Source organism: Drosophila mauritiana, chromosome 3L (genome assembly GCF_004382145.1).
Source record: "Drosophila mauritiana strain mau12 chromosome 3L, ASM438214v1, whole genome shotgun sequence".
In the NCBI taxonomy this organism is placed as follows: domain Eukaryota; kingdom Metazoa; phylum Arthropoda; class Insecta; order Diptera; family Drosophilidae; genus Drosophila; species Drosophila mauritiana.
The window spans coordinates 7,018,881-7,042,774 of NC_046669.1; the positions used below are offsets into that span (position 1 = coordinate 7,018,881).

Here is a 23,894-nt window from a genome sequence, read left to right on the forward strand (position 1 = left end):
CAGCACTTTTTCCCGCTCTCTCTTCCTCACTTCCCTCCCCTCTCTCTCTTTTTTTCTCCCTCTCTCTGGCTGCAGTGCAATGCTTCTTCATTCCTGGCATTCGCACGTCACTCAGCATCAAGCGGAAACAGTTAGCAACCATCATGGCTACCTCGCCATCTTGCTTGCTCTCTCTCCCGCTCTCTTTCCGCCTGCGAGCGTGCGAGTGTGTGTTTGTGTGTGTTTGTGTGTGTCCGCTGCACTTCTTTAAATGTGTGCGTAATTACTGTGGGTCCAACATCATCCTCATCGCCGTCAACATCAGCAGCGTGTTTGTGTCGAGACGACGCCGCCAACTTGTTTGCATACAAATTAAACTCGTCATTTATGTTAGCTCTCCATCTGCACCGCTCTCTCTTTCTCTCTCCCCCTCTTCCTCACTCCACCTACCCCCCTCTCTGTCGCACACTCCTTATTCGCCGTCCCTTTCGCTGCGCCCACTCAATAGCGCGCTTCGTTGCCTGCTGTAGATTAATTTATCATCTCGCTTTACAAGCATTCTATGAGTTTAATGAACTTTTAACAAGCAACCAGCCATCCGCCCCTTTTTTCCGTAACGGCCACGCCCACCGTTTCCTACGCTTACCGCTGCGTGGTGCAATTTTTTTTCCGCCCAGCACATCCAATTAGTTTTTGCAATTTTCCCTTGTTTTTATTAGAGCAATGCAAATATTTCTCTACTATTGTAGCATATGGAAAATGTTGTAGCAAAGTCCGTTTAAATGAAACCCTTTGCGTTCAAATGGCAACATGCAAAAAATAGTTTGTGCTTTACATGTTTTTCATAGTACTACCACAATAAGTTATAATTTTAACTTTTACTTTAAATTTTTGGGATTATCTGCTATAAAGGGACAAAATATTTTCAAGTTGAGGTTCAAAAACGCATGCTACACAAGACAATTCAAAATCTTTTGGATTCTAAAACAAAGTTTAAATACCTTTAAAATGTGTTAGTAAATGAAAAACTACACAAATTTATTTCATTTATGCTTATGTCATTGAACACAATTTCGATTATATGTATGTATGTTTTAAATCGTTTTCACTGTAGTTTGAATTTTTAATGAAATGATTTTTAAGTTTTTTCTTGCACCTGCTGAAATGAGCAAATATTTTGAAAGCACTCAAAGCTCAAAGCCGCTGCCGCTCATTAAACTTTAAAAACATAATTAAAGTTTTAGCCATATATTGTCGGCCAAGTCCCAGGGGTAAATTGCCAGCACGCCGGCATATAACTGCGACTAAGGGCTGGCTAATGCGCGCAGCTTTCACGCGCCCAAAAGGTAATTAAAATGCTAATAAACACTCGTTAACTACATAATAACCGTGCTAAAGGCGCCAGGATGGAAGGCCCAACTAATGCTACTTATCTGCAAATTTACACCCGACACGAATGCTGCACGGACACGAAATCCAACCAACCAACCAACCAACCTAACAACCAACAACACGTAGCTCCACAAAATTTGCCAAATTTATGTCTCAAATATTCGCACACGCACCCATGAACAAGGATACTCAGCAAAATCAGCCGAGGAACTCAGATGCTGGCTGTTTTTGCGGCAGTATTACCCAAATATGTTGCTTATTATGCAGCCAACGTAACCTCTGGAATATGAATTACAGGTGAGATTTAAATAAATTAACCCACATGCGGAGATGGAAAGAGTAACTACCCGAATCAACGAAGCCACCAAACAACATTTAGGCGTCTGAAAGGTGGATCCTTTTTATATTAACTGAAGGTGAATACGGATTCATTTCTCAGAATACATAAATCAAAACACAAAAGAAGCCTTTCATAGCATGAATATTATTATTGTTACAAAAGGAATTAAATAAATGTATGTATTAAATTCAACAATAATATTTAGAATCATCCCTTATGATGTTCAAAACTGCATTGAATCTCCTGAAATAAACTAGTAAACTTTCATTTGATTTACAACCTTTCGCTTATTAAGCCCAATCTAATTAATTAGTTCCTATTTAATGACCATGTAAGCGAATTCGTTTTAATTGATTTAATATAATGGGCACACCTTTCCGTTACGTAAATTAATGTGAGCAGAGCTGACCTGCAGCAAGCATCGGGTAACCCATTAAGTCGCCCCAACACTTCAGCCCAAACATAACACAAAATTTTAATTAAAAATGTTTCGAGTGTTATTCGTGATTATGCAGCCAGAAATGGCTGGAATTACCCATGTCCTCGAGCAGCCAACTTTGGGGTCTGGCTTTCGTTCGTCCTTGAGTATTTCGTAGGCATATATAATAAATTATGACATTACGTCTAATAAACTGGGCGCAGGCACAAATTTGAGATTAAAGTGCTGCCCCAAAGTGTCAAATATTGAACCTGAATGTGAGTCCTTGCGAACTTAAGTGTGCGTGTGTGTGTGTGTGAGAGTTCGGATGGCACAGGGCAACGTATTCATTATTCAAGCCTATTGTTGGGCATTAAATATGTAGCAAGGTAAAATAGAATGCCGGCAATGAACAACTTGCAACAAAGTTGTAGCTCAGCCACCGAGATGCTGTGAAAAATGGACGAGAAAATGCGGCTGGTTGGGAAATTTGCATAAAACAAGGGGAAAGCACGAGTGTTTGTCACATAAACACGAAGCCCCCCGAATGCCAACAGGTTAGAAGCCTGAGGAAACCCCTTCGGAATGCCCCACCACCCCCCTGAATTTTCCTTTTTCCCGCGCCGCGTGTACGCCATTATGACTTACAACAATGCCCAGGTCGCTGGCAACACAGAAACGAATTTGCATAAATAACAAAAAACATATTTAACCCCCGCACACTCTCTGACTTCTGGCCCCCCCATTCCGGGGTCACAGTTCATGCACGGGCCAACTCATCCATGGGCACGAGACTGAGACTACGGCCTGCAAGCTGGCAAACTTCGCCAGCCAGGATCCGAGCTGTTACCTCTTCGCCGCCTTTTCCTTCCTTGAGTTTAGCTTCTCTTTTTATACGTTTAATACCCTTTGCAGGTGGTGTCCTATACATTTTTGATTGGAAGATCAAGGATATTGAAACTTACTACAGCTAACTCAAAGTAACTCTAAGTAAATTTCAACTATTAAGCTTAGTGCACTGGATTTTGTAAAAAAGTCTGATCCTTGACTTTAGCATAAGAGATATTTAAATATAATATCAATCTATCAATAGTTTTCCTTGCGATTGATATGTTTTCAATAGCTGCAAGTGTATTAAAGTTTCGTCCTTAATCATATTTTTTTGTCCCAACTTAATTTAGACGAACGCATTAGGGAACCTTGGGTGCCGCGACCGGGTGTCCTGTTGTTGCTGTGCGGTAGTCATCGCATCCTTGCTGATTCCTGATTCCCGACTCAAGACAGTTATTGCCGGATTTGGCTTCCAGCTGGAGTCACGCCGTTTTTTTTAACTCTAACCCTGCCAAAGTATGCATGCGAAAATTGTTTGTGAAAATGTGGCGGCAAATATTTGGAATGAATGCAAAGCGGCAAGTAAGCGGACAGGACAGCGACAGATTCAGGATGTGCCAAAAAAAAATAGCGCACAAATAGGCAAAACCAACGGAATGCCTTGCTTATTTGGCTGAGAAATTGCTCAAGTTGGGCAAATAAATAGGGTTCGTTTTTAACAGTGGTTTCGATATTATTATTATTATCTTTTATTTATAATGTAAAATGCATATTGATTGCAAATCTTATCTTTTCCAGCTATTAGGAAGTATTACATAATTGGATTTCCACTTGAAATTGCTCGCGAGACAAGAAAATTCTCAACTTGCTCGTGCTCAAGGATTTCAATTCCCCCCACCGCAATTACTCTCGAAAGCGTTTAATAGATGAGATCGCTATCAATAACATCCTGCGGCGGCAACTTGAACTTCGCCCGGGGACCACAGTATCCTGCCCAGCTTCTTGGCGACTTTAAGCGCCTTCCAATCAATATGGCCCTCTCACCGCAGTGCTTCGCGGCCCAAAGTTTCGTGTCTCAAAGCGGCGTTCAAATAACAAGCCAAAACCCGGCGATAATGTTCCTGCGGTGCGCAAAACAACAACGTGCAACAGCAACACGCAGCAGCAGTGGCAGCAACATGGAAAAACCGCAACAGCAGCAGACAAAAAGTTAGAATAGGTTGGGTGTACGGGGAAGCAATAATTTAATTCTGCATTGCAAATGCAAACAAATTTTTAGCAAGCCGCAGTTGCGAACAAAAAATGGGGAAAAGCCGAGAAGGAAGGACGAAAACTTCAACCGCAGCTAGTGACAAAAAACGCTGGCAAGGCGCTGAACACTAGAAAATACATTGGATATTCATTAATCATCAATTCATATTGCAATTTCATTTACATATTCAACACAATTTGGAGAAATTTGTGAAAAGGTTTTACCAAATTTGAAACTTCTTATCTATAACTTTTTACCATCAGTCAATGAAGGATACATCTTTATTAGGAATTTGTATTAATAATATCCTAAGAAACAAACTGCAAAACATTTATATGAAATTATTTCTGTGAGTACTGTCTGATTTCTCTCAGTGCTCCATGAGAAGCTGCTGGAAAAAGGATAACGCGACAAGGAGCTGGGGCAGCAGTGAGTGAGTGTTTATTTTATAGCCCGCAATGGAGTTGGCTGCCGCGATGGCAGTGGAAAGTGGAAGGCCAGGAACTCCGATTCCGCCGGAACACATTTTCCCACCTAACCGACAAACGCTTTGGCCTCCGCCAACTCAGCTTCGTTATTATTGAAGAATTATTGCGCGACGAAGTGGTGGGGGGCATTTTAACAACCCAGGATCGCAGAATACTAGAATCCTAGAATCCCAGCATTGCAACATCCCAGCTTTCCAGCATCCTGGCGGCACAAGTTGCCAGTTGCCAATGCTGGCGACTAATAGTGCTGAGCCCGGAGAGGACGAAAAAATATCCTTGCTGGCAGCGGCGTTTGTTTGCCTTGCCTCTTCATTTTTCCCTCAATTTATACATTTTCGCATAAAAAGCAAGTGTAAAAGTTTTGCATATTCATGGCGCTTTAAATGTCGTCGCCAAGCCACGAGGATGGCGACGTCTGAAGTGCAGTGGCAGCCACAAAGGCAAAAAGCAATGCTGCAACTAGCATAAAAAACAATAACCAGCTGCTGAAGTTAGTTATGTTAGATGATACCCTGAGAAAAGGGTATATACGCTTTAGCTTAGGATATAATTATACAAATATATAGGCAAAAATAAATAAATATATAGATCTAGTTATAAATTCAAGAATAATAATCTATTATAAAAATATATATTTTTCAATACTCTGTAGTGCATCTACGAATATCCTAGCACTCTGCTGATCAGATTGCCTTCAACCTTCAACTTTTTATGCTGTTGCATGCCGCAGTATCAGTTGGCGGGAAAAGCTGGGGCAGGAGTTCGCAGGGCAATGGAAAAGCGAGGCGTCAGTGGGGACAACAAGAAAAAAGTAATAACATCAACCATAAAAGTAGCTACATCAGATGGCAGATGGAAGCAACTGGCGGGACGGACAGAGCTCAGTTAGACGGACGGACAGATGAACCGAAGGGGTTGGGACACACCATGTGTAGATATACCATATATATATATATATATATATAGACAACCGACTGCCGCAGACATATTGTGTCTGCAAAACTTTGTTGACAACAAAGGAAAAAGGAAAACAGCAAGGCAATGAGCAAACGCAAACAGATGGGGAAAAGTGTCTCGATTTTCAGTTACCTCCACCGCCCCCCGCCCCTCTGATGCGTGATAAAAAGCGCATGGGAAAACAATGAGATTATTGCCTGAATTTATGTGAGCTCTATGAACTCGTGTTCATCCCCCGCCCATCCGCATTTACATTTCGCGGCGATCTTTCTCTTGTAATTGCCGACATGTCAGCACATTAAACGGCCATAAAATGGCGAACAAAACTGGCAAATCAAAGGCAACTTGTCCGCATCAGCGGCGAACTTTTCTAATTTATGGCCGTTTCTGTGCGGGGTCCTATGCATTGTGCAACAGTTAAGCCCCGCTGCCCTTTGAACTTCGCAACCGGGCCACATTTACACATTTACATGGCCATCGCGATACCCACCTGAGAAATGGCCCCGGATTCGGCGGTCTCCTTTGCGCTCCGGTTACGTGGGACTGTGTGGCTGTGTGGCTCCACAATTTATCATGACACTAATGAGCGTGAAATGGGACAAGGTTTATTAAATTTCCCTTTTAAAATGTGCACATGCCAAGGCAGCCGGCGAAGGCGAAGGCGAAGGAAGAACAGGTGATGCAGTGCAGCCAAGGAAGGAACCAGCTTGGAAACTTATTTAGAGAAAACTACATAAATCATTGTGGTGAAAAATTATTTTTGGCTTAATTTTTTAAATACATTTCTAGGTCATAATGAAAGATTTTTAATTAATTACCATTTTATAGTTGCAAATTAATATATTAAATCAATTATTTAAGTTAATTAATATTTTAGAAAATGAAAGTTACGTTTAATTATATTAAAAAATAAACAATTTTCTTAAAAAGTGTTAGAAAGATTAAGGATATATCTGCATAGTATAATGATATATTTTTCTAGATACAAAAATTCTTTAAATTATACAGCTTAACTATCATTAATTCCTTATTTTCTTGCATCCACTGATATGAATAACGAGTGCATGTGAATGATTATAAATAAATCAAGTCGGTCTTCAAATGCCATTTGTATTCAAAGGCAGCTCGAACGGAACTCGATGATGGGCAACAAGTATTTTTTGCTCATCAGTTGCAACACCGCAACGAGGACACCAGTGGCGACATGGATGTGGCGCCAACGCTTCTTACTTCCTTTCCTTCGCCCGCAACCACCCACTAAACTGGCGGCCAAAAAAAGGAAACCATACCGCCCACAAACCGCCCACCCACCTCACCCGTCGCACCGTCAAAGTACAAGCAGCTGCTGCCCGGCGGGCAACAAAATGAAAAATGTCCGCAAGTGCGAAAATGAATCTGCCTCATGTTGCAATTTATTATGCCAACATAATAAATATTATATACAGTTTGTGTGAGAAATTGAAGAAGAAGAACTTTGCTCTGGGGAGTCGTTTTTTTTTTGGGTGGGAGGCAGAAGGTCGAATGAGGTAGCTACGAGTCCATTGGGTGTCACAGTTACTTCCATTTTCACTGGTCCTTCGTCCTTTTCACGCTGCCTTTGACAGTTGGAGTAATGCTCCTTGCGGGCAGCTCTGCCACGCCCTACTTCAGATATCGTTTTTCCCGAGAATTCACTCCTTCGCACACCCGCTGCCTAATTGCGGCCAAGAAAAATAAAGTTTCTGGCTGTGCCAAATTGGGCAGAAGGAGCTGGCGAACGGGCCAAGTGAAAATGGGTAAAAACATGTGCAATGTCATAGGACTGAGCATGAGATACGGCAATGTCGGCATGAAACAAGCTTTTGCCAAAAATATTGCAAACAAGTGCACATATGCAACCATAAATCAGGACTACTGCTAAGTAATGCAGATGCAACAGAGGACTCAAAAATGGATTGCTGGTCACAGGGAACCCAAGTCATAATAGGCAATCCAAAATCTCTATTAGGTCGGGAATTATTTTGCCTAACAAACTTTTGATGAAAAGCTACTTGCATCACTGTGAATGGTAGTAACATAGTGACGAAGCGCACCGCAAGAGAGAGAGGAAAACTTAAAAATTTTACTCATTCAAACGAAACATAATCTTTTGTAACAAATTAGAAATCAGCAAATTGCACTGAGGCTGCAATCGTTACTAGTAAATCATTAAAATACTTATGTCTTTACATTCTTGCACTCTTTTAAAAAGATTATTGAGATCACTTACTTTTGAATAAATATTTTGTCAGCTAAAAACTAATTTTAAAATGGATTTTGCATAAATGACATAGACACTTTCCAGACTATAGAATCAACAATGACTGCACAATTTAAGCAGTTCGTCTTTCATATGAATAATGAGTTAGGCACGTGTCTATTAAATGGGTTTATTGCTCCGAATCGGTAGGTTTTGTTGATCTTTTCATTCACGCCTACACTTATATGGAGGCCTATACATATTTTCTTTTGGGCAGCCATTGAGAAATGTGAAAATTTCGTCTGCACGCATTTTTTATAAATCATTCAATTGTCAACATGAATTTATATCTTCTGCGAGTTGTTGCCTGTTATTCGCTAGGAAGCGGAAGTGTCCGAAATTTAGGTGAATGGCAAAAGTTTCGCGGCACTGGGAATTGTCAGACCTATCCACCCACATGGGTTCTCGGTAGCGTGTAACCACTATTTGTGGTCGGAATCCATTTCCTTCGTCTTCATCTTTGCGGCTTGTAGACTTGTTTGCAGCACTCCGATTGTTGCCACCAGTGCCACCAGTTGCCATGCCAGTGCTGTGATATAAGCAAATTCGGTTGCCAACTGCTTTTCCTGCAACAGCTATTTGCTTTTCATTTCCGGCCACGTCGACAAATCAGAAAACAACCCAAAAAAGGATATTATCTCCGCCTTGAGGCGGTCGCCCAGACAGTTGGTGCTACTTCCCGTATTTGTATAAATTATTTGCAAAACATTTTTCGTTTCATCGCTCTGCCAGCTGATTGTATGCAGAGATTTCCCGTGTTTTAATGGTCTTCTAAGTGGTGGGTCTTTCACCATATTTCTGTGACCTTTCATCTCGATGTGCCACGTTCTGGGTCACTCTAGTTGGGCCGAACCCAATTAGGTGGCTGTTGTCCACTCAGTTTTCCACTCACGTGTGCAAATAGAAAACCAAAACGGATTGGGAACACATTGAAAAATAATGTGTTCTGCATACCTAAAATCAACTTGGCTTAGTGATAGATATTTGTTCTATGTATTGACATTCTATTTATTTTATTAAATAAGTTCTTACTTTTAAGCCAAAAAAATAATTGGTAAATCATATATGTGATAGTATACTTTGAATATTTATGCATACATCCACCTTTTTGGGTCAGTGTAATCCAGTTCTTGACATATTCATAATGCTAATTGCCTGGCCAAATGTTTGTGCCTCCGAAATTTTCACTTGTCATCTTGCGTTGATGGCTCACTTAATTCACGGGCTATTTCAGAACGAGTTAAGTCCGTGACGCCTACACCTGCAGCTAGTTAGTCGTTGGGAGCATGAAGTGGAACACGGGTCTGCTCTTGGCGGTGGCCATGCTCACCCTGCCATCCCGGGGACTTGGCTCACGAAATCTCACGGAATTCAGGGGACATCGACAGAAACGCTGGCTGATCTACCAGAATAGTGGGTCTATGAAGTTTAGTATTGGTCCATCGTTACCCATCCCATTGGGCGACAAGGTGACCTTCCGTTCCTGTGTGCTCTCCTTCACGCTCCAAGGTGGATCCTACTCCCTGCCCACCTCACCTATCTGGCCGTGGGATAAGTGGGAAGGCACCTTCGCTCGTTCCTTGACGCAAATGCGTAGGAATATTGAGCGCCATGTGGCTAATGGCGGAGTGCGATATGCGGACGATGCCAGGCTCTTGGTCTACACTGCTCTGGAGGAGTACATGGGCAGGAGGAACAACGACCGATCCATGGGCAGACAATGCCTTTTGCGCTCCATATGCGAGAATGCTCAGATCCATCATCATATCGGTGTGTTCTCGGAAATTATGGATATCGTACTCAGGTAAAAGATGAGAGTCTTAAAGTTTAAGAAATGCTATAAACATTAAGTGCTCCCTCATTATTTCTCATTTATTTTCAAACACTTACTCTAATCCCCTTAAATGCTACTTCAATCCGCCAATCATTTTAGTCCCGGCAAAGCGGATCTGGACAATGCCTACCATGATGCCTACGCCGCGGGAAGAGCTGGAGCCAATTGCTTGGGCCTATACAGCGCCTGTCCTCGGGGTCTCAACTTCCTCGACGGGCTTTTGATTGTGGAAGATGATTGATTTACTGCTCCTCCTGCTACTGTTACTGCTGCGGATTGCTGTGGAGTACGGAAGAGAATGGGGATCCGCAATAAAGTTTTCAACCAAATCAAAGTGCATGTCTAATGGTTCTTGTCCTGATGTCGGATTCCGCTTGTTCTTGCTGCATAATTTGGGGCGGAAATGCACGGAAGCATGTCTGAGGGGGCAGGAAACTGTGTTGACTCGGCTCCAGGATGAGCATGTGTGCACATCGATGCAGGCACCCCACCATGCTGAAGCGTTTATGCGGGTGTCCTGCTCTAAAAACACCGCATTGTGGCCAAGTTAAATTGTTGGAATTAAATATAAATAAAAGATAAAAGATGCTAACACGAAAACTGAAACTGAAAACTTGAAATCTGAAGTTCTATAACTGAATAATTTCACCTATAAAAAAATAACTAATAATTGAAATATATTTTAATATTATTCATACGCACCGTATGCGGATTGTATTATAGTAATAACATTTGCCGAAGGCTGCATAACTAACTTAATTAAATGGTAGTCATTTAAACTATTTTCCCGTTTTTGTTCCTTATATTTAGTTGATATTTTTCAATTCACGTTATTACTGTCGCATAAACATGGCAGCCGCAGACATTAGTTACCTATTCCACTGCACCATCACAAGTTCAAACACCGCAAAGTTGTGCAGGCATTCCCCCCAAGCCATCCAACTCTTGCCAACCCCCTTTGCTGCGCCAACTGCACTCTGGCAGGTTCCTTCGCCCCACTTTCTCCGCTTTCACCACACTCCCCTCGCCTTCTCCGCCGCTTAGCTCCTTCGTTGTTCGCGTTGTCATAATCGCATTTGAATTAGCTGTGCACACGAGGCGCAGCTGAGGATCCTGAACAGGGTGCATGAATGTATAATACTCAAATTAATAAATGATAAGCAAACTAAAATAAACGAAGATATGAATTTATAATATACAAATACAAGTTGCAGATTTACTTTCTTCTACCTATATGTACAAATATTTATATCATTTCATTATCGTCAAAAAAGAAAGATTCTTTAAAATATATTTGAAGCAAAAATATTCAATTAATATTCCATTAATAATAAATTAATAAGTAATAAGAATGATAATGCTATATGGAAAATACAATATAACTTAAAACACTTTTATTCATTTTGAATTCAATTATTAGTTAGTTAGTTATTCTAGGGAAATCTCTGACTGAAATAGTATCTGCTGCACCCTGTTGGAAAGCCCATTCCATCCGCTTGGCACCGTCTGCGAGCCTAATGTGCCACTTAAGACGCATTTATTGTCTTTCGTTGCTGCTGCCGGCGTTCTTGCCGCACGGCGGCTGTTGTTGGTGCCGCATTTTCCATTTAATTGACGCCATTGTTGACAAAATGGCGGTCGTGTGTTGGCTTTCGCTGCAACGCTTTCCAAGCCCAACTTGCACCAGCCACAAGCCATTAATGTTAACGCATTTTTCCACCAGATTCTGGGGAGGATGTTGGCATGGATGCACTCATGTTTCTGGTTTACCAAAGGCGACATTCTCCAGTCGGTGGAGTTGGAGGGGGCGTGGCGACGACAAGGGCGCAAATCACTTGCAATTAGTGTTAAAAATTCAACAGAGTACCTAGATTGTTCATGTGAGCAGAGATTACTCGAAGGTTGACAGTGATTCCAGTTGATCATACTGAAAAGCACTATCAGTGGTAATCATTGAATTAACTTGATTTATTCAAGTCGCAAAATTATATATCACTTAAAATCTGTTTAAAAAACATTTTTCAATATTCCACATCCAGAGCATATGTATCCAACACACTTTCACCTCTTGGACAATCCGAATAGCGAGCTAGGCAATCGATTCCAGCCTGGCCAGCTGCTAAAGCCTCCTTGTAGGCCACATCCAAGCGCGTCTTACCAGGTCTATTAAGTTTATATACACATATAAATCTTCCATTTAAGTAATAGCATTCCAAAACTACAACTCACGTAAGTAGAACGTCTAGTAGCTCCGCCATGATGCCCACATGGTGATGCACCTGCGCATTTTCGCAGATTCCACGCAGCAAACAGTGACGACCTCGACCAGGAGATCCACTGACTTGGTCCATATAGTTCTCCAAGGCGGCATATACGAACAGGCGAGTGTCGTCCTCGTGCGTCTCATCCAAGCTCCTGATCTTCTCCTGCAACGAACGCGCATATATCGTCTCCCATTTGTCCCAGGGATAAAGTGGTGCCGATGGCAGGGTAAATGCCCCGAAATGCAGCACATAGTAGTAGACCATGCTGCGCCAGACCACGGGATCCTCGAGCTGAGTGGACAGCACGGGACCCACTACCAAACGGATGGTTCCTCCATTCCTGTAGATCAACTGATGCCTCTTCTGGCGCGCATGCATATACTCCGTGATATTCTGGCCAACTGGAGCAGCGACCACCTTATACGCACTCCTAACCACAGGCAATGAGCAGGCCAATAAATATATCCAAGAAACCAGTTGCATTGTGTGGAAAAACGACTGGCGGTGGCACAATAACTTTCGAGAATGAAGCTTACTTGAATTGGTACCCATTTGTGATGCTGAGAATTAAAGCATTATAGACTCAAGCAATTAGCACCCAAATTGGGTTATAAAGACATCCAGATCTGCTTTACATTCTCGTTCTGCATAATTAATTGGGTAAATAATTACAGATACATTTCTACATATCTTAAAAACATACTTGAAAAATTCTTATTTTAATTGGAACTTCAATTAACATAAGGAATTTATTGTCATGTGTATTTATTTTATATTAGTAGATTGATTACTATTTTTGCATTCATATTTTACATATACAAAACAACAAGTTCTTAAATATACATATTTGATAAAAAATTAAGTGAATATTCCCGCCAAATTTAAAATATCGCTTGAGAAATCCTTGCGATGTTTTCTATGTTCTTACCGCCAGTTCTGGTATTTCACTGAATGCACACACCTGGTCACTCTAGTATTATTAACTAATAAAATAAACAATAACATAACCAAGGATATAATAGAAGCCACAGAGCAGCTATGAATGCCGTGATAGCGCTGTGCCACTTCTGCGAGGCGCACGGTCCCTGCGCCATCTTCTGCACCCAGACACTGAGGGACACCAAGCTGGAGGACCTGTCGCTGGAGCAGCAGACGCAAAAGACCTGCTCCGCCTGCAACTACTCCATGGGCAAGAATAACAATGCGATCTACAGCAGGGACACAGAGAGTGGGGCCACATTCGTCAGCACCAAGGTGGCGGTGCTGCCGGAGGTGGCCAGTTTGGTCAAGCAGGCGGCGGTGCTCAGTCTGAGCAATGGTACGGATGCCAGCAAGGATGGTGAGTTCGTGTTTTTCGGCGACTCGTCCAGGGGCCACATCCTGAGTCACACCTTCCGAGTGAGCGACCTGCAGGCCCGCGGCTACTCGCAGCTGTTCTCCATCATTGTGCTGATGAAGGACAAGTATTTCCTGCTCAACATTAAGCCCTTTCTGGCGGAGCATCTGAAAAAAGTGTCGTCGGAGCTGCAGGCAGCTGCCAAAAAGACCAAGGAGACGGAGGAGCTGACGTACTCAGAGCGTCAGAGACGTCTGTCCGGCGCTCAGTTCCTGATGCCCACTTCCCGCTCCTTGCTGGAGCTAACAGGCGAGGAGCACATCTTCGCCCAGCTGCACTCACACTTCTCGTGGCTCCTGCTGGCCGGATCCCGCTTCCTCACCGAGCACGTGACCTTCGGTAATCTACCGTGGCTACCGCCGCAAAGTAGTGGCCGTCCGCCCGCACAGCGACTCACCTACAACAGTTCCACACTGCCAATGATAGAGAGCATCGACGATCCCGATCTGGAGGAGTTCTTCTCGTTGCGGCATCTCAAGAGTGTCGTGCGCAAGGAGGAGTTTGCCACGGTCTGCTATTGTGCCTTGACTGGGGTGAAGATTGTGGTCAGAGGTGATCCCAGAAAGACCTTCCGGTTCATGGTCTGCCTGAAGAAACTCCTGCCCGAGCCCATGCACAATCTAATGCGAATCGATGCCCAACATCAACACTCCATCAGCTCCGAGTACAAAATCATATCCGTGTCCAATGACATAGCCGTGCCAATGGCCAGTAGCTCCGTTTATCGGATCGATTTTCTGGACAAACACGTCAACGGACACGAGGTGTCGGTCAAATGGCCGGGAGAGATGCCACGAAAATGTAAGCTTAACTTTCAGTCAGTTCCCGCTTTCACTGATAAGAACCAGTCGGTGATTTTGTGAAAACGGGAACCATTTACACATGAACCTAACTAATGGTTCTCCCACTTTAGTGCCAGATCTTATGGTGAAACTGTTGAAGGCGGTGGAGGAGAAAAACTTCACAGAACTTGTGCTGAACAAGCAGACCAAGGTGCTCATCGAAGAGTGGAAAAAGTGAGTAGCCGTCCTATTTTGCTGAATAGATCCAAAACTAAATTGACTTCCATCTCCAGCAAAGTGACCTGCCTCAACCATGCTAAATCCACCAGCGTGCAGGGCAAACTGAAGAAGGTGCTTGGCGTGCAGCCCCACGATCAGCCGATTATTAACTACTGGAGCACACACCTTCACTAGTACAACCGAATACCGCACAGATTAAGGACGTTCGTTTTCACCTTTTGGAATAAAACCTCTTTATTGCCGTGCTGCTTAAGCGATGGCGAGAAAAATCATTATCTTAACCAAAAGGATGCCGAATCCAGTCCAGTCAGCCAGTCGCTTACTTCTTGTAGCCACAGCTGGAGCGACGACCACGAGCACGCTCGAACTTGCGTCCCTTGGAGCGGACATAGGGACGGGTGTGCGAGTGGGGCACACCGGGAGCCTTGCCGAAGTGCTTGCAGGCGGTGCGGGCGGTACGCCTGCCCTGCAGCAGCAGCGTGTTCTTGCCGGTGGGCGATCGGAGAGCCAGTTGATCGAAGGTCAGGACCTCACCGCCGGCCTTCAGGATGCGCTCCCTGGCGGTCTGCGTGACGTGCAGGGCGCACACGGTGAGCTTGGGCACCACCAGGAGGCGGGCATCGTCGGTGACGGTGCCGACGACCACGATGGTAGACTCCGGCTGGTTGGCGGCCTTGAAGAAGCGAGCGATGCGCTGCAGCGATAGCGGCGGCCTGTTGATCTTGCTCATGAACAAGCGCTTCAGGACGATGCGGTTGAACTTCTTGTTGGTGCGGCGCTGAAGGAAGCGGTACAGCTGCGGGGCAAACAAAAAAAAAAAACACATTAATCTCCACATTCCGCTGGTAGTCAACGCTATCGAAAGCCTCACCTTGACCAGCAGGCGCAGGTACACATCCTGGGATTTGGGCTCGGTTCTGCGAACCTTGCGATCGTACTTGTGGTTGATATCAATACCCTGCAAAGGAAACACACGTATTAGAACTGGTGTTTTGGACCGGGAAAACAATTGGTCGGCATTCGAGCGTATGTTTACTACATATTCATGGCACCGATCAGTTAATCTGTTTAATCCATGGTATTTTAGTTTCACAAACTAGATGCCGACCACACAAATTTGTTTTTAATTCATTCCGTCGCCAGGAAGCTTCGTAATGCACGTGGGCTGGGCCACAGCTGGCGTTTGTAGGTTAATTGTCAGTTTCCTGCTGGAATCATTGTCGCACTTTTGTCGGGAACCCACCATTTCTTCTGTTGAATGTATTAATCAACGCTAAAATGGAAAATTTGACATTAATTTAAGCCAAAAACGTGGAGTAGGAATTTCTTGTACGTACCTCGCCGGAAACGAAAGCCAAAAGAAAGAAAATAGTGTGGCTGCACCGAGGACAGGCAAGACACTAAAATATCCGACTGTGCTGTTATCATAACAGCGTGCTGTTAAGGCGCAAGCTTCATTTATTTTTTAAAGCAATAAAGTATGTTTATAAACAACACTTCTAGCATTAATAATACTGTGGGTAAAACTTCCAAGCCTATAAATCAAATTAAAACAAAATAATATTTGAAAATACTTATTTGCTGGATATACAAGTGTGGCAACGCCGCTAATGAACTTAACATCATTAGTATGACCATAGGTTTTTTTTTTAATATTATGGGGATACAACAAAATATTAATAGTATTTGAAGTTTTACGAGGCATTTTTGTAAATTAAACTTCTAACAAGCAACGTAAGGAAACTAAAAGTGTGAAATATTTTTAATTTTAAGGGTTAAATAGTAAAGAAAGTTCGGGAAGCAAACGAACTTAATATAAAATTTTATAAAAAAAAACTGGCCAATTCTGAATAATAACTATTCAACGGTGTGTATGTTTGCATAGCCTCGTCTGGTCACACTTGAATTTTGCGGTTTCGATTTTGTGTGCAGCAGAAAGCTTTAAATATCTATGTCTGATCCAGGAAGTGCAGGTTACAACATAACCAAGGATCCGGCCTTGGCCAAGAGTCGAATCTTCTTGGGCAACCTGCCGGTCTGCACGCGCGAGGAGCTGGTGAGCATTTGCCAGCCGTATGGTAAAGTGCTCGGTTCGATGGTCCAGAAGAACTATGGATTCGTGCAGTTTGAAACGGAGGAGCTGGCCAATAAAGCCGCCTTCGCCCTGCACAAGTCCACCTTCAAGCAAAACATGCTCACCGTACGCAATGCCAGCATCAAATCGAAGGCGGCCAATGCTATCGCCAAAAGAAATTCAAATCAAGGAGGCCAGGTCACAGTTCAGGGCGGCCTTATGATGTCAGCGGCAGCGGCAGCAGGACAACCCCTCATTAACGATTGCGAGATCATAGTCCAGAATCGCGAAAATACGTAAGTTATGCTCCCCAATACTTTTCAACTCCAATGATACTCATTGCTTTCATTACCTGCAGCAAATACGCAGAATACATTGAGGAGCGGCTAAAGAATTCCGGTCTGCGCGTGGATGTCCTCTTTCCCAACGAAGACGTCTTGCTCGGCAAGGTCCTGGCCAACATCTCTTCCCGAGGCTGCTTGTATGCGGTATTGGTTACGCCGCAGCACGAGGAACACAACAGCATCACAGTAAACATTCTGTATGGCGTACCCGCTGAGCATCGCAACATGCCGCTGGAGGACGCCATCACCCTGATCTCCACCGATTTTAGGCTCAAGAAACAGCGCGACGCTGTCGTCTTACCGCCGGCATCGTCCATACACAAGGGACAGCGACGACATCCCGAGGAAATGCAGGGGCTGCTGGAAAGGCTGGCAGACAATCATCCATTGACCGCGTCGCAGTACGAGGTGATTCTTAAGTACCTCGAAGGCGAACGCGAGGAGCAACTGAAGCGAGAGGTGGGCGAAGCCAATGCTCTGGCCAAGCTAAAAGCTCCCGATCCAGAGATCGAGCTGCAGAAGAAGATCCTCAGCATCATGAACAAGCCGGCAGTGACCGATATCACCACCGAGCTCATGTATCCCACTTTCGAGGCAGTCAAGGAGGACAGGAGGCTAATGGAGCTACTTGCTGACGATCGAGTGTTGGCGGCTCTGGAAAGTGTTTACAACTCGGATCTCAGACAGATTATAGCCGAGCATTTATAGACTCAATACTTAGTAGTATTTAGTAATTTTAAGCGAAGTACCTAGTAAATGTAATACCTAATATATATTACGTATAACTCGGGCTTCCAGAAGGCGTTTAATAAGTGTAAGACATTAACAACTAACAATTGGCTGTGTCTAAGGCCATGATCGCTTGGCTTCGTGACCCTCGTACTTTCCACGGTACTTGAGACCGGTGACTAGGGTGGAGCTCTTGGGGAAAGCCGTTTTGCCGTCGAATTTGGTATCTGTCTCGGGATGGAATCGCACGTACTCGTACTGAATGTGCAAATTCTCCGGCAGCTCGATGCGCTTCAGTGCATCAAACGGCACGGTGGTGTCCACAGATGTTTGGTAGAAAGCGATAACATCGCTGACGGTGCGCAGTTCATGTACCTGGGAGTTTGGCACTCCGTGCTGCAGCTCCTGAAAGCACGCGTTCAGGAATTCGAATTTCTCGGCGAGATTCCCCAGCTGATCGGATTTCAGTTGAAGCGAGGCGGCTACGGTGCGGATACGTTCGGCGGCATCTGCAGGTGGAGAGTACGGCTTATGGGGACGCAGGAAGCTACAATCAGGAGAATATTTACTTGGATTTTAAGTAAATAAATTAAAAGCACTTACCCCTTGGCGGCGATGGACTCGCCGACAGCTGAAATGGAGCCGGTTTTGACGGGTTTTGCTTTTGCGGCCTTGGCGGCGGAGGCAAAACTCCTATGCAGGCTTCCCGCAAGCTAAAATCATGGTGGCATTAGATTTTAAGTGAACATTTTCATTATTTTTTACTTACAATTGGGGTTTTACGTAAAATCGCTGCCATCGGATGTGACCAGATTGAAAACAATAAGGCATGATAGTCAATACTGAAAATATACTTACTATACTTACACGTAAAGAGATGGTAATACTAAAATACTGCTTTGAGCGTTGCCAGGTGGACTCACTGTTAACCCACTGTTAAATTTATAAGAAAACTTAAAAATATTAAAACATTATTAGCATTTAGTTAGTATTAGATAAAGCCCTATCTCATAATAGTCTTTGTTGGAACAAAATTTGGCAACAATAAGTTATAGGATTTTATTTTAAAAATATATTACTCCATCAATTTCAATTTAAAACAAAATTCGACACAACATTACGACCCATAACGTTATTAAATTGTGTGGCAACCCTAAGCTTTTTCGATAATAAGGTCCTGTTATTCAATTGGTAAATCCTGCTATCGCGCCAACTGTTATTTGTTTTATAATTTTGCATTGAATAATAGTTTTAAACCATATTCGTGTTCTTTATGTAGTGTAAAACAGTATGGATAGGACAACAGCCACCCCGAGTCCGGCCTCCACATACTGCTCCTTTTTGTGTGGCTCCCATCACTCCCCATTGCGGCGATCACAGCGCCTCATCGACAAGGAAAACCGGGATGTGCAGAAGATTCCGCCCAAAAGCCTTTCTCCTCAGTTATTTGGGAACACTGAAGATGATTACAGCGAACTATTGTTGCAGCAAGGGAAAGTGGTTCACCTGAAGCCTGCAGCTAAGTTGGTGCACCTGAGATCCTCGGATAATATAGTCCATCTTAGATCCCCAGATAAAGTTGTCCCCTTGAAAACTTCCAATAGAATCGTTCACCTAAAGCCTTCAGATAAGATTATCCACCTGAAAAGTTTAGATGAAGTAGAAAAGACCGAAAAGAAGAAGTATAATATTCAGAAAGGAGCTCATCCAAGGAATTCACAAAGGAAGAGCATTCAATGCACTCCCAAAAAACGTGGTCGAAAACCAAAGCAACCGGCTAAGAAACTGCAATCAAAAATTCCCACTGATCAGCTATGGAACACACCATCGCCATCCAAGCTGCCTGCCAAATATCCCGCCCATTTTGTTCATCAACTTCCGCCCGCTGAGGATTCCATCTGTGCCGCTCGAAGACGATCCATGTCTGCTCCAGCGATGCGACTTAGCAATCTGTGCCTCACACCCGATCAGTTCCAAACCCCGGAGCGGCGTGGTGAAATCGTAAACAAATCGCCATCGGATCTCGACTCCGATGTCTCCATGAACATCTCGCTGTCCGATTCCATTGGCGAGATCTTCGGCACCAAGGATATCAGCAGCATTCTGACTATGCAACGGCCACGTCAGTATATTTTGCTGGAGGAGCACCTGCCCACACTGGCCACCATGTTGAACGTGGACTTGGAGCGACTGCGCTGCGTGCTGGATATCACTCAGGGCTTGACCCACGAGCAGATCCTGCGCTTTCCGATAAAACAAGATGAGGATGAATTGGAAGTATCTTCGATATTATAGAGCAGTAGTATAAGTGAACATACGAAATGTTACCACTTTAAATCGTTTTAATGTCCAAGTCCAACATATTTAATTCCCATAAGATCCTTGTTGCTTTAACTTAACATTTAAAATGTATCTCTCTCTTTTTTTGTATATTTTTAAGTGGTATTTAATTGTTGTTTTTTTTTTGTTGTTTGTTTTTTGTTATTTTGCCTTAGACTTTCAGAGTGCACAAATTTTGTTTAAACCATTTACTTTTTGTATATTTTAAATTACTAATGCTAAACGTTATCTAGACTTTATCATACTTCATAATTGGTTTCCTTTCCTCCACGACAATACAGCAGCAATCGATCGGGTTTTTTTGTATCTGTTACTAAGTTTTCCTTTGTTTACTGTGTTCTCATTTAACGTATATACAACCGCGTGAATTTGGAGTTGCAGCTCCCTAGTAGTCGCTGTCGTAGCTTCCGTCCTGCTGCGCCTGCGTTGAGTCATCGGAACGCTCCGAAGTGGGCTCCAGATCAACGTCCAGGGCCGTTGTGTTGGCCGGACAGCAGCTGGGATGGGCCATGGAGTCGAAGGCATCTTTGATTTGATTGTTGGCACCCTTGGGATCCAGGTCGGTGGCCCAGCTGAAGTGCATCAGCGCCAGATCCATGTTGCCGAGCGTCTTGTGGATTTTGCCGATCAGATAGAACACCACCGACTCCTTGGGCACGACTTCCTTGAGCTCTTCCAGTTCGCGTAGCGCCTCCTGGTACTTGCCCAGCGAGAAGTAGATGGAGCCGCGATGGAATCGCGTAAGTGGGTTCTTCGGGTCCAGCGTGGCGGCCGTGTTTAGCGTCTGCAGCGACAGATCCTTCTTCTTCATGTAGAATTGCATGGCGCCGATGTGCACAAGGATGACCGAGTTCTGTGGATTGATTTTCAGCGCCTTCACGTAGTGAATCTCAGCCAGCTCGTACTTCTCCTGCTTGGAGTATATGGTGCCGATGCCGTACCAAGCGTTGTAATGCCGCGGATCTCTAACCACTGCGGCCCGGAAGTAGTCCATCGCCTTGTCAAATTCTTCGGTGAGTACAAGTTCGTGGCCCAACAGTGTGTAGCTGTAGACGAAGTCTGGATCCACTTGGACAGCCCGCTTGAAGAACTTGATCGCGGTTTCGTGCTCCTTTTGCAGCGAGAAACAATTGCCGGACACACACCAGGTAACCGGGCTGGTTTTGTCCTGGTTAATCAGATCCTGGGCGAGAGCCGACAGCTCCACCTCGCGCTGCAGATGCCACAGGGATGACGAGTATATCTCCATGTAGTCCAAGCGACATGGCTCTGCCTTATGGATGGTCTCAAATATCGCCACCGCCGCCTCATACTCGCGCATCTCGTACCTGGCCAGTCCGATGAGCGACTGCACCCAGCTTGAGTTCAGGTGGTGCTTTGGTATCGTCGTCTCCAGCTGCTTTATGGCCGCCTTGCACTGGAAGTTCGAAAGCAGCTGATAGGCTTCAGCTAAACCCCGCAGCAGGGCCATCAGTCCATCGGCCGACTGTTTCTTCAGTCCCATCAGCTGGTGGGCCATCGTCTGGGCGTTGTTTAGGCTATTGTTCAGCAGTACCTTGGCCTCCTCGGCGGCACTGCGTCCACCGCTGTTGTTAATCGCTCCCGAGGATGTAATAGTCTCCACCTTCTCCTTGCGCTTCTCGGAGAGGTGGTGGGACTTCTCCTCGATCAGTTCGTTATTCAGGCAGATCTTGGTCATCCGTGACTTGGCTTTGCGGGGCGGCGAACGTGGCTGCACGAACTTGTTGGCTATGTTGGGCGATTTATTGTTCTCCTTCACCGAATACGAGTTGCTGAACAGCCGCGAACTGCGACGCACTGCAGCATTCGGATTGGGCGGCACATTCATATTGCCATTGTTGCCCACATTATTGTTGTTCGGAGTGCGGGGCGTTATGTTTCCGGCTTGCGTAAAGACGGCGGGTTTATTAAGGCTGCCCTCCTTGCGATTGATGAGTCCGCCCACATGTGTCTTCAGCTTTTTGCCCATCATTTTCGGCTCCTGGTTGACCTCGACCAGCATCTGCGGCATCGGCGAATAGCTAATATTCATAACGGGCGTATGGTTGCCGATGAAGGATCCATCGTTGCCGGTGCACGGACTAGTTAAAGGCATGATGCCGAAGCTCGGAGTTGGCGGTGAGATCGCCGATAGGTATTTGAACTGTTTGCGGAACGGAGTGCCGCTGCTCATGTCGTAGAGCTGCTGGTTCTGCTGATACTGGCCGGCCGTGTCCTGCGGAGCCCCCATAGGTGTGTCCTCCAGCATCGCCAGCATGCTAGAGTTTTGCACCAAACCGCCGCGCAGCATGCTGATCGAACTATTGAGATTATTGTTATTATTATTATTGTTGATGGGCGTCACCATGTTGCTGTTGTGGTGCTGGTTCTGATTCTGGTTGATCTGTTGTTGCTGCTGATCCACGGGCGTGGTCAGAATGTAGTTGGAGACATTGCTTAGGTTGGTGATCAGCGACTGGCGCTCCTGATGCTGTTGACTATGCTGCTCGGCGCCGAACAGCACCATTGCATTGGCATTTACGCTGCTGCCCTGGCAGGTATTGAACACATCTGTGCTGTGGATCTGGAATATGGTCGCCGCATCTGTGTCCTGGCCCAGCAGGCACAGATCCGCGAATGCGTGCCACATGAAGGGGTTCAGCTTGAGGGCGCGTCTTAAAGCACTGACGGCCAGTTTGTTGCGCTCGGTCCTCATGCAGATCTGAGCCATCAGTTGATAGGCGAAGCAGGCCAGATCCCCGAAGTCCCGCTGCAGCTCATCGCAGTTCTTGGCGTCCGCGAATCCCGTGGAGATTAAGGAGCTCTCTGCTTCGGCGTATTTCTTCAGCTCGTAGGCGCATTTGGCCTGCAAAAAGCGGCACTGCGGCGAGCGGCGTGCCTTCTCCTTGAGCAGCCAGTATGCCTGGTGCACCTGATTGGATCGGAAGTAGCTGGTAGCCAGCAGGAATATCGTCTCGTCGCTCTCCACTGCAAGGACACGGTGAAAGAGAAAATCAGTGATGTACCCGGTCAGACAAACGAGACCTTGACCCATACCTTCTGAGCACAGTCGTTCCGACAGGAAAACGGCATCCTTGAAGTCGTAGTAGTTCAGGCAATGCCATATGGCGGCCTTTGGGACCGAAAAAAAGAAGGGAGAACATTGGTTTTTTTTAGAGGCCAGGTGGACCGAGAAGCTATTGATTTACCTGAACGGGCTCTTGAATCATCATGTCTGGGCGGTCTGTGCGACTTTCTAGGGGCGCTGTATGGGATGTACGTTCGTGTGTCTTCACTGTACTTCAGGGCTTTACAATAATTCAAACATGCAGTGTGTAGAACTCAAACAAACTATCATTTCGCCCCACTCGTAAACTCTTCTGTTTGTATTTGTATTCGAATTGTTTTCTTTTTGCCAAATTTTCTCCAACAATATCGAATGGGAAAAAGTAAAAGTTTGGCCTGTGTGGTATGTGAGTGTCGTATGTAACCCGATTGCGGATGCGGCGATGCAAGTGGCGATGGCGGTGTCTCTCGCTCCCTGGCCACTCCACTCCACCTTCCACTTCCACTTTTTCTTTATATTTGATATTGCAATTGGTTTGAGTCGAGCCTTCGCTTCGCTTCGCCCTCTGTACACACACACTGCGAACGGGGGGTCGGTTTTCTACTATCGTTTCGAGGCTTATCTCTCGTTAAAGGCGCACACGGTGTTGAACTGCGATTGGCGGCGACACTGGACTACACCTTGGCCACATTTTACCTACTTGAAACATGCTGCATTCGCGTTGCATTCCATTTTATTTGAAAAACCAAAGCTAAAATACATGAGAGCTGTCAAAGTATCGATTGCACCCGACCCTGCCAATCGATTGTTTGTGCGGTTAAGGAGGACCGTATCGCAGTAAGGCAAAAGTACCAAGCTCTTGTCACGGAGCTATTATAAGCTGTTTCCA

General features: G+C 44.9%; 8 protein-coding genes across 8 annotated transcripts; 4 read left to right on the forward strand and 4 right to left on the reverse strand.

The window, feature by feature from the left end:
• Positions 1 to 9,221: 9,221 nt before the first annotated feature.
• Positions 9,222 to 10,010, forward strand: LOC117141776. Its single transcript, XM_033305408.1, has 2 exons — positions 9,222 to 9,739; positions 9,869 to 10,010. The coding sequence occupies exons 1-2, from the start codon at positions 9,222 to 9,224 to the stop codon at positions 10,008 to 10,010; spliced, it is 660 nt and encodes a 219-aa protein (XP_033161299.1).
• A 1,780-nt stretch (positions 10,011 to 11,790) lies between these two features.
• Positions 11,791 to 12,516, reverse strand: LOC117142032. Its single transcript, XM_033305897.1, has 2 exons — positions 11,999 to 12,516; positions 11,791 to 11,932 (listed from the first exon to the last, which is right to left on the reverse strand). Exons 1-2 carry the CDS (start codon positions 12,514 to 12,516, stop codon positions 11,791 to 11,793), a joined length of 660 nt encoding a protein of 219 aa, XP_033161788.1.
• A 474-nt stretch (positions 12,517 to 12,990) lies between these two features.
• LOC117140660 (folliculin) lies at positions 12,991 to 14,720 on the forward strand. The gene is made up of 3 exons (XM_033303704.1): positions 12,991 to 14,230; positions 14,343 to 14,445; positions 14,505 to 14,720. Exons 1-3 carry the CDS (start codon positions 13,072 to 13,074, stop codon positions 14,623 to 14,625), a joined length of 1,383 nt encoding a protein of 460 aa, XP_033159595.1. The 5' UTR covers positions 12,991 to 13,071; the 3' UTR covers positions 14,626 to 14,720.
• Positions 14,660 to 15,850, reverse strand: LOC117140661 (60S ribosomal protein L18). Its single transcript, XM_033303705.1, has 4 exons — positions 15,789 to 15,850; positions 15,695 to 15,724; positions 15,323 to 15,409; positions 14,660 to 15,247 (listed from the first exon to the last, which is right to left on the reverse strand). Exons 2-4 carry the CDS (start codon positions 15,695 to 15,697, stop codon positions 14,771 to 14,773), a joined length of 567 nt encoding a protein of 188 aa, XP_033159596.1. The 5' UTR covers positions 15,698 to 15,724; positions 15,789 to 15,850; the 3' UTR covers positions 14,660 to 14,770.
• Positions 15,851 to 16,402: 552 nt separating this feature from the next.
• LOC117141098 (nuclear receptor coactivator 5) lies at positions 16,403 to 17,659 on the forward strand. Its single transcript, XM_033304414.1, has 2 exons — positions 16,403 to 16,821; positions 16,884 to 17,659. The coding sequence occupies exons 1-2, from the start codon at positions 16,403 to 16,405 to the stop codon at positions 17,575 to 17,577; spliced, it is 1,113 nt and encodes a 370-aa protein (XP_033160305.1). The 3' UTR covers positions 17,578 to 17,659.
• Positions 17,656 to 18,421, reverse strand: LOC117141099 (39S ribosomal protein L50, mitochondrial). Its single transcript, XM_033304415.1, has 3 exons — positions 18,368 to 18,421; positions 18,202 to 18,311; positions 17,656 to 18,145 (listed from the first exon to the last, which is right to left on the reverse strand). Exons 1-3 carry the CDS (start codon positions 18,395 to 18,397, stop codon positions 17,716 to 17,718), a joined length of 570 nt encoding a protein of 189 aa, XP_033160306.1. The 5' UTR covers positions 18,398 to 18,421; the 3' UTR covers positions 17,656 to 17,715.
• Positions 18,422 to 18,517: 96 nt separating this feature from the next.
• LOC117139768 (meiotic recombination protein P22) lies at positions 18,518 to 20,035 on the forward strand. Its single transcript, XM_033302364.1, has 2 exons — positions 18,518 to 18,582; positions 18,878 to 20,035. The coding sequence occupies exon 2, from the start codon at positions 18,889 to 18,891 to the stop codon at positions 19,891 to 19,893; it is 1,005 nt and encodes a 334-aa protein (XP_033158255.1). The 5' UTR covers positions 18,518 to 18,582; positions 18,878 to 18,888; the 3' UTR covers positions 19,894 to 20,035.
• A 76-nt stretch (positions 20,036 to 20,111) lies between these two features.
• LOC117139766 (cell division cycle protein 27 homolog) lies at positions 20,112 to 23,814 on the reverse strand. Its single transcript, XM_033302363.1, has 3 exons — positions 23,148 to 23,814; positions 22,996 to 23,071; positions 20,112 to 22,926 (listed from the first exon to the last, which is right to left on the reverse strand). Exons 1-3 carry the CDS (start codon positions 23,169 to 23,171, stop codon positions 20,324 to 20,326), a joined length of 2,703 nt encoding a protein of 900 aa, XP_033158254.1. The 5' UTR covers positions 23,172 to 23,814; the 3' UTR covers positions 20,112 to 20,323.
• Between the last annotated feature and the right edge of the window lie 80 nt (positions 23,815 to 23,894).

Coding starts and splice junctions, on each gene's coding strand:
- LOC117142032 (XM_033305897.1), bottom strand. CDS start 12,516: ATGCAACTGGTTTCTTGGATATATTTATTGGCCTGCTCATTGCCTGTG. Junction 11,933..11,998: donor CTACTAGACGTTCTACTTAC/GTGAGTTGTAGT, acceptor TAAACTTAATAG/ACCTGGTAAGACGCGCTTGG.
- LOC117139768 (XM_033302364.1), top strand. CDS start 18,889: ATGGATAGGACAACAGCCACCCCGAGTCCGGCCTCCACATACTGCTCC.
- LOC117139766 (XM_033302363.1), bottom strand. CDS start 23,171: ATGATGATTCAAGAGCCCGTTCAG. Junction 23,072..23,147: donor TGATTCAAGAGCCCGTTCAG/GTAAATCAATAG, acceptor TCGGTCCCAAAG/GCCGCCATATGGCATTGCCT. Junction 22,927..22,995: donor GGAACGACTGTGCTCAGAAG/GTATGGGTCAAG, acceptor GTGTCCTTGCAG/TGGAGAGCGACGAGACGATA.
- LOC117140661 (XM_033303705.1), bottom strand. Junction 15,248..15,322: donor ACCTGCGCCTGCTGGTCAAG/GTGAGGCTTTCG, acceptor TTTGCCCCGCAG/CTGTACCGCTTCCTTCAGCG.
- LOC117141776 (XM_033305408.1), top strand. CDS start 9,222: ATGAAGTGGAACACGGGTCTGCTCTTGGCGGTGGCCATGCTCACCCTG. Junction 9,740..9,868: donor ATTATGGATATCGTACTCAG/GTAAAAGATGAG, acceptor CAATCATTTTAG/TCCCGGCAAAGCGGATCTGG.
- LOC117141099 (XM_033304415.1), bottom strand. CDS start 18,397: ATGGCAGCGATTTTACGTAAAACCCCAATT. Junction 18,312..18,367: donor TTTTACGTAAAACCCCAATT/GTAAGTAAAAAA, acceptor CCATGATTTTAG/CTTGCGGGAAGCCTGCATAG. Junction 18,146..18,201: donor GAGTCCATCGCCGCCAAGGG/GTAAGTGCTTTT, acceptor TCCTGATTGTAG/CTTCCTGCGTCCCCATAAGC.
- LOC117140660 (XM_033303704.1), top strand. CDS start 13,072: ATGAATGCCGTGATAGCGCTGTGCCACTTCTGCGAGGCGCACGGTCCC. Junction 14,231..14,342: donor GGGAGAGATGCCACGAAAAT/GTAAGCTTAACT, acceptor CTCCCACTTTAG/TGCCAGATCTTATGGTGAAA. Junction 14,446..14,504: donor CTCATCGAAGAGTGGAAAAA/GTGAGTAGCCGT, acceptor TTCCATCTCCAG/CAAAGTGACCTGCCTCAACC.
- LOC117141098 (XM_033304414.1), top strand. CDS start 16,403: ATGTCTGATCCAGGAAGTGCAGGTTACAACATAACCAAGGATCCGGCC. Junction 16,822..16,883: donor GTCCAGAATCGCGAAAATAC/GTAAGTTATGCT, acceptor CATTACCTGCAG/CAAATACGCAGAATACATTG.